Source organism: Mytilus californianus, unplaced genomic scaffold (assembly GCF_021869535.1).
Source record: "Mytilus californianus isolate M0D057914Y unplaced genomic scaffold, xbMytCali1.0.p SCAF_4, whole genome shotgun sequence".
In the NCBI taxonomy this organism is placed as follows: domain Eukaryota; kingdom Metazoa; phylum Mollusca; class Bivalvia; order Mytilida; family Mytilidae; genus Mytilus; species Mytilus californianus.
Genome location: NW_026262690.1, coordinates 65,741,790 through 65,755,085, shown reverse-complemented (window position 1 = coordinate 65,755,085; position 13,296 = coordinate 65,741,790). Strand labels below are relative to the sequence as shown.

Sequence of the window (13,296 nt, the reverse complement as noted above, 5' to 3'; positions counted from 1 at the left end):
TAATGTCCACTTTCTCCAATGATTCTTTATATGTCATCAAGTACTGATTATATTGATACCAAAACCGATCCAATATGTAACTACTACGGTGAATTTTGAACAACAGTTTTAAATGAAACCATTTTCGTATAAAAGTACATTTTTGAAACAGACTATAGCATTTCAAAATATGAAAAATGTGTAAATATTTGTGTTTAAACATCGAAAACTATTCGTTAACTACAAAATGTCATGCCTATTCTAATTTTTATAGTCTGCCATTCGAGTGAACATTTCAATGTTCAATGGGGGTCATTTCTGTACATTTTCACTGAATTTGGTAATTTCGATAACAGCATTTGGATCGAGATTGTCATGTTTAAAAATCGATTTGTATATCCAAACTCTAGACGTGTACGTGCTTTTTTCAAACAAATCAGCAGAAGTTCAGAAAACGACATATTCTCTCCACAGTAAGTCAAAAGTCGAACCCACCCTTGTTTCTAAGGTAAAACGCAATACAAATATGAAACAGACTATAGCTTAAAAACTAGTTAATCAATAATTCATTTGTCACCAAAAAATACGGTTTCACATCAAATATCAAGTAAAATTACTGTTTTTGACACTTTTTGAGCACTATGATAAAGAAATGTCGACGCTGTATAGGTTGAAATAAACAATTAATTTCCCCATAGGCGACAATGATAGCCTTTTTCGAGATACAGACTTTAGAAAGTTGATTTTTTAAACGAAACCTTGCTAGAATTAAAGAAAAGTTATTAGGACAGTATTTTTTGGTCCAAAAAATATAGGTTCGCGTTGCTTTTCTTAGCGTAATTTGTACTTATCTCCCATGCCTATCAATTTTGCACATAAAAATACGTGTCTCATCCTAGCGTTTAAAAGACATCTCAGTTCCGTTAGGGCTAAGGAAAATAATTTATTTGGCCTTTGGTATAATGCAGAATGCACGAAGTCTCTAATAACAAAAAATAACGGGCGCACATATCAACCAATCAGGATTAGCTATACTCTTAATTCTGAATACCATGTTATGCTCATAAAATGGCTGCGCCCATAAAATCTAATGGTGTATTGTAACCTATACGGTATTTAATACTTTCTAGAATCATGCAATTCATAGTTCGTTAGATGCACAAATATATATGCCACACAAAAATCATCTTCAAAACGTTCTGGCATTACTCTCTGAATTTTCACAATTTTTTATCAGAGGTGACCCCAGTCAAAAAATGTGAAAAAAAAATTTCTGATTTTTTGAGTAAATGCGGTACTGCTAAAAAGGGCCTGAAGATAATGTCCACTTTCTCCAATGATTCTTTATATGTCATCAAGTACTGATTATATTGATACCAAAACCGATCCAATATGTAACTACTACGGTGAATTTTGAACAACAGTTTTAAATGAAACCATTTTCGTATAAAAGTACATGTTTGAAACAGACTATAGCATTTCAAAATATGAAAAATGTGTAAATATTTGTGTTTAAACATCGAAAACTATTCGTTAACTACAAAATGTCATGCCTATTCTAATTTTTATAGTCTGCCATTCGAGTGAACATTTCAATGTTCAATGGGGGTCATTTCTGTACATTTTCACTGAATTTGGTAATTTCGATAACAGCATTTGGATCGAGATTGTCATGTTTAAAAATCGATTTGTATATCCAAACTCTAGACGTGTACGTGCTTTTTTCAAACAAATCAGCAGAAGTTCAGAAAACGACATATTCTCTCCACAGTAAGTCAAAAGTCGAACCCACCCTTGTTTCTAAGGTAAAACGCAATACAAATATGAAACAGACTATAGCTTAAAAACTAGTTAATCAATAATTCATTTGTCACCAAAAAATACGGTTTCACATCAAATATCAAGTAAAATTACTGTTTTTGACACTTTTTGAGCACTATGATAAAGAAATGTCGACGCTGTATAGGTTGAAATAAACAATTAATTTCCCCATAGGCGACAATGATAGCCTTTTTCGAGATACAGACTTTAGAAAGTTGATTTTTTAAACGAAACCTTGCTAGAATTAAAGAAAAGTTATTAGGACAGTATTTTTTGGTCCAAAAAATATAGGTTCGCGTTGCTTTTCTTAGCGTAATTTGTACTTATCTCCCATGCCTATCAATTTTGCACATAAAAATACGTGTCTCATCCTAGCGTTTAAAAGACATCTCAGTTCCGTTAGGGCTAAGGAAAATAATTTATTTGGCCTTTGGTATAATGCAGAATGCACGAAGTCTCTAATAACAAAAAATAACGGGCGCACATATCAACCAATCAGGATTAGCTATACTCTTAATTCTGAATACCATGTTATGCTCATAAAATGGCTGCGCCCATAAAATCTAATGGTGTATTGTAACCTATACGGTATTTAATACTTTCTAGAATCATGCAATTCATAGTTCGTTAGATGCACAAATATATATGCCACACAAAAATCATCTTCAAAACGTTCTGGCATTACTCTCTGAATTTTCACAATTTTTTATCAGAGGTGACCCCAGTCAAAAAATGTGAAAAAAAAATTTCTGATTTTTTGAGTAAATGCGGTACTGCTAAAAAGGGCCTGAAGATAATGTCCACTTTCTCCAATGATTCTTTATATGTCATCAAGTACTGATTATATTGATACCAAAACCGATCCAATATGTAACTACTACGGTGAATTTTGAACAACAGTTTTAAATGAAACCATTTTCGTATAAAAGTACATGTTTGAAACAGACTATAGCATTTCAAAATATGAAAAATGTGTAAATATTTGTGTTTAAACATCGAAAACTATTCGTTAACTACAAAATGTCATGCCTATTCTAATTTTTATAGTCTGCCATTCGAGTGAACATTTCAATGTTCAATGGGGGTCATTTCTGTACATTTTCACTGAATTTGGTAATTTCGATAACAGCATTTGGATCGAGATTGTCATGTTTAAAAATCGATTTGTATATCCAAACTCTAGACGTGTACGTGCTTTTTTCAAACAAATCAGCAGAAGTTCAGAAAACGACATATTCTCTCCACAGTAAGTCAAAAGTCGAACCCACCCTTGTTTCTAAGGTAAAACGCAATACAAATATGAAACAGACTATAGCTTAAAAACTAGTTAATCAATAATTCATTTGTCACCAAAAAATACGGTTTCACATCAAATATCAAGTAAAATTACTGTTTTTGACACTTTTTGAGCACTATGATAAAGAAATGTCGACGCTGTATAGGTTGAAATAAACAATTAATTTCCCCATAGGCGACAATGATAGCCTTTTTCGAGATACAGACTTTAGAAAGTTGATTTTTTAAACGAAACCTTGCTAGAATTAAAGAAAAGTTATTAGGACAGTATTTTTTGGTCCAAAAAATATAGGTTCGCGTTGCTTTTCTTAGCGTAATTTGTACTTATCTCCCATGCCTATCAATTTTGCACATAAAAATACGTGTCTCATCCTAGCGTTTAAAAGACATCTCAGTTCCGTTAGGGCTAAGGAAAATAATTTATTTGGCCTTTGGTATAATGCAGAATGCACGAAGTCTCTAATAACAAAAAATAACGGGCGCACATATCAACCAATCAGGATTAGCTATACTCTTAATTCTGAATACCATGTTATGCTCATAAAATGGCTGCGCCCATAAAATCTAATGGTGTATTGTAACCTATACGGTATTTAATACTTTCTAGAATCATGCAATTCATAGTTCGTTAGATGCACAAATATATATGCCACACAAAAATCATCTTCAAAACGTTCTGGCATTACTCTCTGAATTTTCACAATTTTTTATCAGAGGTGACCCCAGTCAAAAAATGTGAAAAAAAAAATTTCTGATTTTTTGAGTAAATGCGGTACTGCTAAAAAGGGCCTGAAGATAATGTCCACTTTCTCCAATGATTCTTTATATGTCATCAAGTACTGATTATATTGATACCAAAACCGATCCAATATGTAACTACTACGGTGAATTTTGAACAACAGTTTTAAATGAAACCATTTTCGTATAAAAGTACATTTTTGAAACAGACTATAGCATTTCAAAATATGAAAAATGTGTAAATATTTGTGTTTAAACATCGAAAACTATTCGTTAACTACAAAATGTCATGCCTATTCTAATTTTTATAGTCTGCCATTCGAGTGAACATTTCAATGTTCAATGGGGGTCATTTCTGTACATTTTCACTGAATTTGGTAATTTCGATAACAGCATTTGGATCGAGATTGTCATGTTTAAAAATCGATTTGTATATCCAAACTCTAGACGTGTACGTGCTTTTTTCAAACAAATCAGCAGAAGTTCAGAAAACGACATATTCTCTCCACAGTAAGTCAAAAGTCGAACCCACCCTTGTTTCTAAGGTAAAACGCAATACAAATATGAAACAGACTATAGCTTAAAAACTAGTTAATCAATAATTCATTTGTCACCAAAAAATACGGTTTCACATCAAATATCAAGTAAAATTACTGTTTTTGACACTTTTTGAGCACTATGATAAAGAAATGTCGACGCTGTATAGGTTGAAATAAACAATTAATTTCCCCATAGGCGACAATGATAGCCTTTTTCGAGATACAGACTTTAGAAAGTTGATTTTTTAAACGAAACCTTGCTAGAATTAAAGAAAAGTTATTAGGACAGTATTTTTTGGTCCAAAAAATATAGGTTCGCGTTGCTTTTCTTAGCGTAATTTGTACTTATCTCCCATGCCTATCAATTTTGCACATAAAAATACGTGTCTCATCCTAGCGTTTAAAAGACATCTCAGTTCCGTTAGGGCTAAGGAAAATAATTTATTTGGCCTTTGGTATAATGCAGAATGCACGAAGTCTCTAATAACAAAAAATAACGGGCGCACATATCAACCAATCAGGATTAGCTATACTCTTAATTCTGAATACCATGTTATGCTCATAAAATGGCTACGCCCATAAAATCTAATGGTGTATTGTAACCTACAATATTTGTCGATGATTGGGAAAATTGTAAGTTATAACACCTCATATATTTTAGTTGAGAGGCTATTTGACTCCACACATAAGACTTTGTTTTACAGTTCTACTGTAGGTTCGTTTAGTTTTTTAAAAACAGGTGTATTTTCTTTGGAAATTATATTTTAATGCTGATTTATTTATGTTCGGTAATTTTCTATTTTAGCATTTAATTATGGCTGATCCACCACAGACGTCAGTGCAGGTGTTAAAGCACAAACATTCCATGTTGGGGGAGAGTTTGCTACCAGTTATTGCCAAATTGAAGGCCTGGGACCCTGATGCTAATTCTGGGGAGCTGTGTAGACTCAAGAAGGGGCACCCATTGGAGGAGTATAGCCTGGTGCAGCTACGCACATAGTTTGAGAGATTGGCGGGGGAGTCGGTGAAGGATATATTTGCCATTGTGGGAATTGATGAAAATTTGAAATCAGTTAGACAGTTGGTGCACCTCACCATCCTTCAGGCCAACTTGGTTGGCATGCCGAAGGGCCAGGCATTGCAAAACGATTTGCAGGTGGGAGCTGATAATCAACAAGCACCCAGAACTACAGGTACTTTCATTTGTCAGGTGGTGTTCATGTAAATACCACAGTTTTTCTTCCAATTTGGTCATTTAACCTTTTATTTTATTTTTAAACATTACTTTAGTTTTTTGAACGTGCATGTTTTTTGTAAATTGAGGATGTACCCGTCAAGTTTTTTTTTTAAATATTTCAGTTTTCAAGGGTCAGTGTTAAATGATATTATTTATTTTGCAATTGACAGTTTTGCATATATCATGTATATATTCTAGTATTTTTCTTTGTGCAGGTCTTAATTGAAGAGTAAACTTTGTGACTTGAATATATTTTATCTCAAATGTACTTTTTATTACAAGAACATGTAATTGTTGTACTGCGATTTTTGGATATCGGATCAAGCTATAATATTGGTATTTTGAATTTGTCTCCTTTGGTGTTTTGCTTTTTTATGTGTAAAAAAGTCCACATTTGAGGTACTTTAACCTTCGTGTACTTGTATGTTATACTTGTATGTTATATTTTTATTTTAGTGACACAGAGTTCTGGTGCTTCTGGCATGTCTGGGGCTAATGTTGATATATCCAGTAGAAGTAAAGATACTCAGAATCTACAGGTAACTTTAAGTAGTTTAAAGCAGGAAGTAGATGCTCTTAAGACAAAGAGATTAGATATGCAAGTGGACGAGGCTTTGGCAAATATAAGAACTTTAGCCAGTCGTCCAAAATTAACTGCACCACATGTTCTTTTGGCCGCAATTGAGACTTTAGTGGATATTGCACATACGACAAATCACAAAGAAGCAGCTATGTTTTCTAAGGCTTTCTCAACCTGTAAGAAATATGAAGATAATGAAGAGTTTTGCAGTTTAGTTTTAAAACTTTTTGGGTCGCAGGAGGATAAAAGAATTGCTTCTTTGGTTGCTGATTGGGCAAAATCTAGAAAGTATGAAAGTGGTGATAAAGAAAAGGAAAATACAAGGGGCAAGGTGCAGAATGATAACCCGGTAAATCCATATCCGATGCCAAGCTATCCTGGTTTTGGAATTATGCATCCTTATGGAAATTTTGGCATGCAGATGCCATGCCCGCCGGCATTTCATATGCCACCTATAGCTGCTTCTCAGGATTTTTCTCCTAGGCAGCAATTTTTTCGTGGTGGCAGGGGTAGGAGACAGAATAGTGTGTTTTTATTGCAAAGAGCCGGGACATTTTGTATCTAACTGTCCCAAGATAAAAAAAGAGTGACTGAACAATCTGGAAAAAGTATTAACTGTTCATTTGTTGATTTAGCATGTGTAGACTTTGTTTTGTTTACTTTATTATGGTTTTTTAAACATACTTGAGGTTGTCACATAGAAGTGAAACAACAATTTTTTATATACCTGATTTTCTTGAAGACTTGTGTGTATATACATGTACTGATGTGTAGAATTTTGTGGGTATTCAGGGGAGAAAACTATCGATTATTTTCTTACAAGTATTTTGAGTTATGACAAGTAGGAAATAACTATGCCGTTTCAATATTTCTAAATTAGGTTACTTATAATTATTTTAGAAATGATAATGTACATTTTTGATGCCTGACTTTCCTCCTAAAGAGTGCTAATCTCTTAGTGGAATTTTTTATTTCACGTGGGAGGGAGGCTGGGTATCTGTCTCTCTGATAGTTTTTTAAATTTTCTATTTTTCTAGGAGGTGTCTTTTCTAAAAGAAAACAAAAAGTTGAGGTTTGATCCTGATATTCCAGAATGGGAATTATCTGCTGGTTTTGACCCTGAAAAAGCTCTGGGTCGGGGTTTTTCAGAATTTTCGTGGGTTAATGCTATCGGAGAGAAAACCCAGCCTTCCTCACACATTACATCTGCAGAAGAAGTGGCAAGAGGAGAAAGTTTTGATTTTGATCAACTGGTTTTTAGAGATCCAAATAACTTTTTAGCTGGTTGTTTAAGTAATAATTTAGCAGCATGGGAAGAAATTGATACCCCATCTGAGCAATTAGGTTGGATTAAAGATGGGGTAGACATTCACAGTATGTTTAGACATTTTGCTGGGAATTTCAAGGGGAAAAGTTATAACTCCAATATACCACCAACTTCTTATTTCCCAAATGCTTCAAATTGTAAGAATTTTGTAGAGTTTATAACTGAAACTTTAATGAGTAGAATAGCTAATGGGTCCATTTCTGTGGTAGGAAAGGTTGGGCAGTGCCAACCCCCTTATCTTGTGATGCCCATCACTATAGGGCCTTCCAAGCCAAGAATGTGTCATGATGAGCGGTTTTTAAATCTGTGGATTAAAGATCATCCGTTCACTCTTGATACTTTAAAGGATGTGCCTAGAGTTATTTCTGAGAATTCTTATTTATCTTCTTTAGATGACAAGTCTGGCTATGATCACATTTTACTACATCCTCACAGTAAGATGTATTTTGGTTTACAGTTTGGTGGTTGGTTTATGGTTTATAATAGTATTCCATTTGGGTTTAAAGCTAGTGCCTTTATATACCATACTACTGGCCTGGTAGCTATGAGCTATTGTAGATCTTTAGGTGTTCCTGGGTTGCTATACATTGATGATAGATTGGTACCAGAGTGGAAAGGGGACAGAACTGATAAGGCTGACCCTTATTATTTGGCCCTTAAAGGTTTATACATAGTCTGTCAAGTTTTAGTGAGACTTGGTTATTTCCTTAATTTGACCAAATGTGTTTTAACACCTACAAAGTGTTTAAAATTTTTAGGAATGTTGTGTGATTCCAGGAAAATGGCTTTCATTTTGCCCCAAGAGAAAAGATATCTTTTTCTGAACTAAGGGAAAAAATTTTGGCAAATGATGAAGTAGCCCTTAAAACTTTACAAAGGTTTGCTGGGAAGTGTATATCATTTGTACTTGCAATCCCAGGATCAAGACTGTATTCTAGGGAAGTAAATAGGGCGGTTGGAATCGCATTTAAAAACAGCCGGCCGATAAAGATTTATAAAGAATTAAGGGCGGAGATTTCCATGTGGCGTTTTCTCGACAATTGGACGGGTTGTGCTCCCTGGCGCGATGAGAAACATCTTCAGGTTGTTTTGGCGTCAGATGCAACTCCTTATAAATGGGGATCTTTTTTGGTTCACCAAGGAAAGACTAAAGAGTTTGGTGATTTCTGGATTCAGGGCCAGAATTCTGAGGAAGCTATACATGTTAAAGAGGCTTTTGCTTTACTTAATACATTGAAGTCTGTTCAATCTCAGTTAATGGATCATCGAGTCGATGCATTCTGTGACAATATGGCAGTAGTTAAGGCGTGGGAGAATCAAGGTGGTCGGGATCCCAGTCTGAATGCCGTATTGAAGGACATTTTTTATTTCACACATGAATTTAACATAAGTCTTCATGTGCATTTTATTGCTTCTGCTGATAATCCTGCAGATAAAGAATCTAGAAGGATGTCTAAAGCTGATGCAAAATTGTCAGATGAATATTGGAGGTTGGTTGAAGACAAGTTTGGTCCCCACTCCATAGATTTAATGGCTCTTGATTCAAATGTTATGCTTGATTCTAATGGTCAGCCTCTTAAACACTTCACGCCATTTCCCTGTAAGAGTTCTTCTGGGGTAAATATTTTTTCACAGGATATATCAAAAGAGATGAACCCATATGTATTTCCGCCATTTCATCTTATATTTGCGGTATTTAGACATCTACAACAGTGTAAGGTTTCAAGATGTACCATGATAGTGCCTTCAATTCTGCCGAAACCAACTTGGTTTCCAATCATTTGGTTACATGTTGAAAAGTGGGATACTTTAGCAAGGAAAGGGGATTCTAAGGCTCTTCTGTACCCAACTGTTAAGGGATATGCCTTTGACAAAAAGGGTTTAATTTGGGATTTACTTGTGTTAAGGCTTAGTTTTTAAGAGCTGTATTTTTGTTCTTTTAGGCAAACATCCCTAGAATGTGGCTGCCACCTGAACGCTGTAGTGTATGTAATCATGTGAACGACTATGGTTTTAATTTTTGTCAATCATGTGGTCGAGACAATCTAGGACAACAGACTGGACTAGATAATGGAGACGACTATATTGTAGAAAAGCGTTTAGATTACTTAAATCTTATGATTTCCAGTTCAGAATACATGAGAAAAAAGTCTGCTTTAGAAAAACAATTTGAACTGTTTCTAAAATCTTTGGGAAAATGCGTTCTGACAGCCACTCCTAGGGATGTTACACGATTTTTTGTTCTCAAGGATGGAAAAGGGAAAACCCAGATTCATGATTTGAATTGTAAAAATTTGGGGAAGTTTGGTACTTTCACTTGTAACTGCCGTTGTAGATTAGCTGCTGGCACAGTTAAGTCATATTTAGGACAATTGAAATCAATCTTTGAATTAAGTGGAAGGGGGATAAATGGTATGATGCCACATCAGGTGGAAATCCTGCTTGTAGTTTGGAGGTGAAAAACTATTTGAAAGCCATTCAGTTAGAACAAGCAAAATCTCATGTGCAGCAAAAACAGGCAAAGCCATTATTTCTAGGGAAGTTGAAATCGGTATGTGAATATTTGGATGCTAGATTACAAAATCCAAGTTTATCTTTAGCTGAGAAGTATGTTGTTTTAAGAGACCAGGCATTCTTTAAATTGCAGTATTTTTCAGGTGATCGTGCTAATGACCTTGGACTTGTCCTTATTCAGGAAGTTAAAAGGTTTCAGGGTAGTTCTGGTATTATATTTTCCCATACTGTTGGGAAAACATTGGGAAATGGTAAGGTTAACGAGTTTTCAGTCTTTAGAATGGAGGATAAGGTTATATGTCCTGTTTTTGCTTTGGAGAGGTATATTGAGGGAGCCAAAAATCTTGGGGTGACGATTGAAACTGGTTATCTTTTTCGTACTTTGAATTTAAATAGAACTATGGTGTTAGATATGCCTGTTTCATCAAGTACAATGAATGATAGGTTGAAAAAATATCTTACAAAGCTTTGTTTGTATGAGGGTGAAACCCCCCATGGGATTCGTGGGGGCATGTGCAATAACAATGGCACTATCAGGGATAAACACGCATGACGCCATGGACCATATAGGTTGGTCATCAAATAGCTCTTTCAAGAGATATAGCAGAATTTCAAAGATGGTTGGTAGAGGATCAGTTGGCTCTTTGATGAGGAATATTGTCCAAAATAATAATCCTGTTGAATCTGTATTTGAGTCTCTAAGTACAACAAAAGATTTTTGAGTTAGACACCATGTTTTTTGGTTTAAATGTGTAGTGTTACGATTTTTGTAATCCTTGGGAAATAACTTCAAAAATTTTAACATCAAGAATTTGATAAATTTTAACATTTAGAATCTAATAAGATTTTCTATCTATATACCGAGAGAAGTTTGTTTTTACAGATGTTTGCTGGTGATTGTTTCCTTAATATTTTCAAGGTCCTTTGTTCATGTACTAAATTTCTACTTTCTTTTATGTTTATTTCAAAGGTTAATATTTTGCAACATTAATATGATTTTTTCAATATGTTTATAATTATTTTTGTGTTGGATCATCTTGAAGAACTTTTATAGTACATGATTTTCCCGGTATATTTTACTTTTCCGGAGCATCTCGGTTATTATGGTTATCTTGAAGCTCTGCAGCAAACATCTTTATTATAAAAGTATAATGGAAAAGTTTTGATAATAAAATATTTCATTCTAGGGTGTGATACTTTGATGATTTTATTTATCTCCCTTAGATTATAGTCTGTACATGTTAGTTTATTTTTTTGTGATACAATAAGAAAACTATGTGTTGGGGACTGAATATCATACTGAAATCTACAATGTATCTTTGATATGAATCTTTATTACATGAATGTTAATATTTCATATGCATTTTTGTTTATGCATTTACATGTAGATGTCTACTGTATTTCATGAATAAATTGGTGTTTTGTTAATGGTTGTTTCTTTTTAATGATTATAAGTTGTGGGTTGAGTATTGGGTGGATTTGAACTTATAATCGTATAGTCATAGACATTCAAGGGGAGATAGAGAGCAAACATGATGTTTAGTGGGAAGTTTTTGTCCATCTTCACCCAATACTAACTATACTTAGTCACATTGAGTGTATTTGCTTAGGATAGTTCAGTATCTTAAGTAAATATCACGAGATGTGACGAGAACCCTCATTCTGGTCGCAGTTCCCGGCAGGCAAGGCGTTTCAGATATTCTAACTAAGCCTTGTTGTAAGATAATGTTACACGGGTATTTGTATGGTTACATTGGAATATAGATGATTTGGATCCAGCAAATATGTTTAATGTCGGGAGCCTCTAATTCAGTGATTGTCGCTTGTTGCTGTATTTTATTTGTATTTTTGTTAATTGTTTTTGTATATGAATCTGGCCGTTAGTTTCCTGTCTGAATTGTTTTACACTGGATGAACAAAAGCCAGACTAGGTTTTCTTCAACATACACATACAGATACAGGTGTTTTGGTGTGCTTTATAGCTTATTGTGCAGAGTGAGCCAAGGATCAGTGTTGGAAGCTGTACCGTAACTTAAAATTGCTCACATCAACGACATTTGATCTTGGATGGAGGGTTATCTCATTGGCAATCATACCACATTTTCTTATTTCTGATTTGTATTGGCAATTACGTTTCTTAGAATTGAAATGAATTTATTTTTTAAAAACCACATAGGGAGGAACAGTCACCCAGAATACCAACATTTTGTGCATATTCACAATGCATTCAGGATTTTTCCGAATTTAGTACATGCATATACAGTGTACCGGCAAGTTACATAGCTTAGCAGGAGCTGCCCACTTTGTCGACTTATCTGGGCCATGTCGAAATGTTCCTGGTGTACATGTTATGCAAATTTGCAGACAACGCGATTGAAGACTTTGCTTGTACACGCTTTGCTTTTATACTACAACGTTATTTGGTATGCTTTGGTATTTGGTATTATACATTTTCTTGGTGTGTTTTGTTTTTGTATGATTACGTTACTTGGTAAACTTGATCGTCCTGAATATGCATGAAATATTTGCCACTGGACCTTAAGCAACCAACAATCAATCAATACTTCGACACACACACACACAAACAAAAACAAAAAACAACAGAAAGTAGTAAGCATACATTTATTTTTGACTAAGTTTTTATCCATCTTCACCCAATACTAACTATACTTAGTCACATTGAGTGTATTTGCTTAGGATAGTTCAGAATCTGAAACATGGTTTTTCTAAAAAAAATACTTTTCAGGAACAAAGACAGGTTTTTGTAAAGTCGAACATGACATAATGACAACATATTTTTCATTTTTATCTCACTTGGATTTGTACTATAGTAACTTTGTACATATGTTTTTTCTAAGCTGTTCAAATGGTGGAAATACACACTGGAATAAATAATGAAATTCATTCCCGATTCCGTTTTTGCAAAGGTTACACATTCTATTTTCTTCCAGTTTCTATAGGAAATCTAATATTTGCACATCTCAGTTTAGTAATGAATACTCTTTCATGTTCCTCAAGATTCATCAAATATTTTTCAAATTCAAACTTGTTTCTGAATAGAGAATAGAACTAACCACTTGAAGAATTTTGAATCTGCGATACCCAATGCTGAATGAATTGATCGGTTAGTCTTTGTTTAATAGTTAATTTAAGCTGGTTTTTATCCATATGTACCTGGTTACTCCAAACTAAACTTAATCCACATTTGTCCAAAATAGATATTATGTATGAAATCCATTTGAACTTTTGAGGATTAGTTTTATGT

The 13,296-nt window shown here is 34.1% G+C and overlaps 1 protein-coding gene across 1 annotated transcript; it reads left to right on the top strand.

Annotated features, from left to right (window-relative positions):
* The first annotated feature begins 4,982 nt into the window (after window positions 1-4,982).
* Window positions 4,983-11,280, top strand: LOC127738359 (uncharacterized). The gene is made up of 3 exons (XM_052249566.1): window positions 4,983-5,566; window positions 6,067-6,149; window positions 9,461-11,280. The coding sequence occupies exons 1-3, from the start codon at window positions 5,494-5,496 to the stop codon at window positions 9,974-9,976; spliced, it is 672 nt and encodes a 223-aa protein (XP_052105526.1). The 5' UTR covers window positions 4,983-5,493; the 3' UTR covers window positions 9,977-11,280.
* Window positions 11,281-13,296: the final 2,016 nt, after the last annotated feature.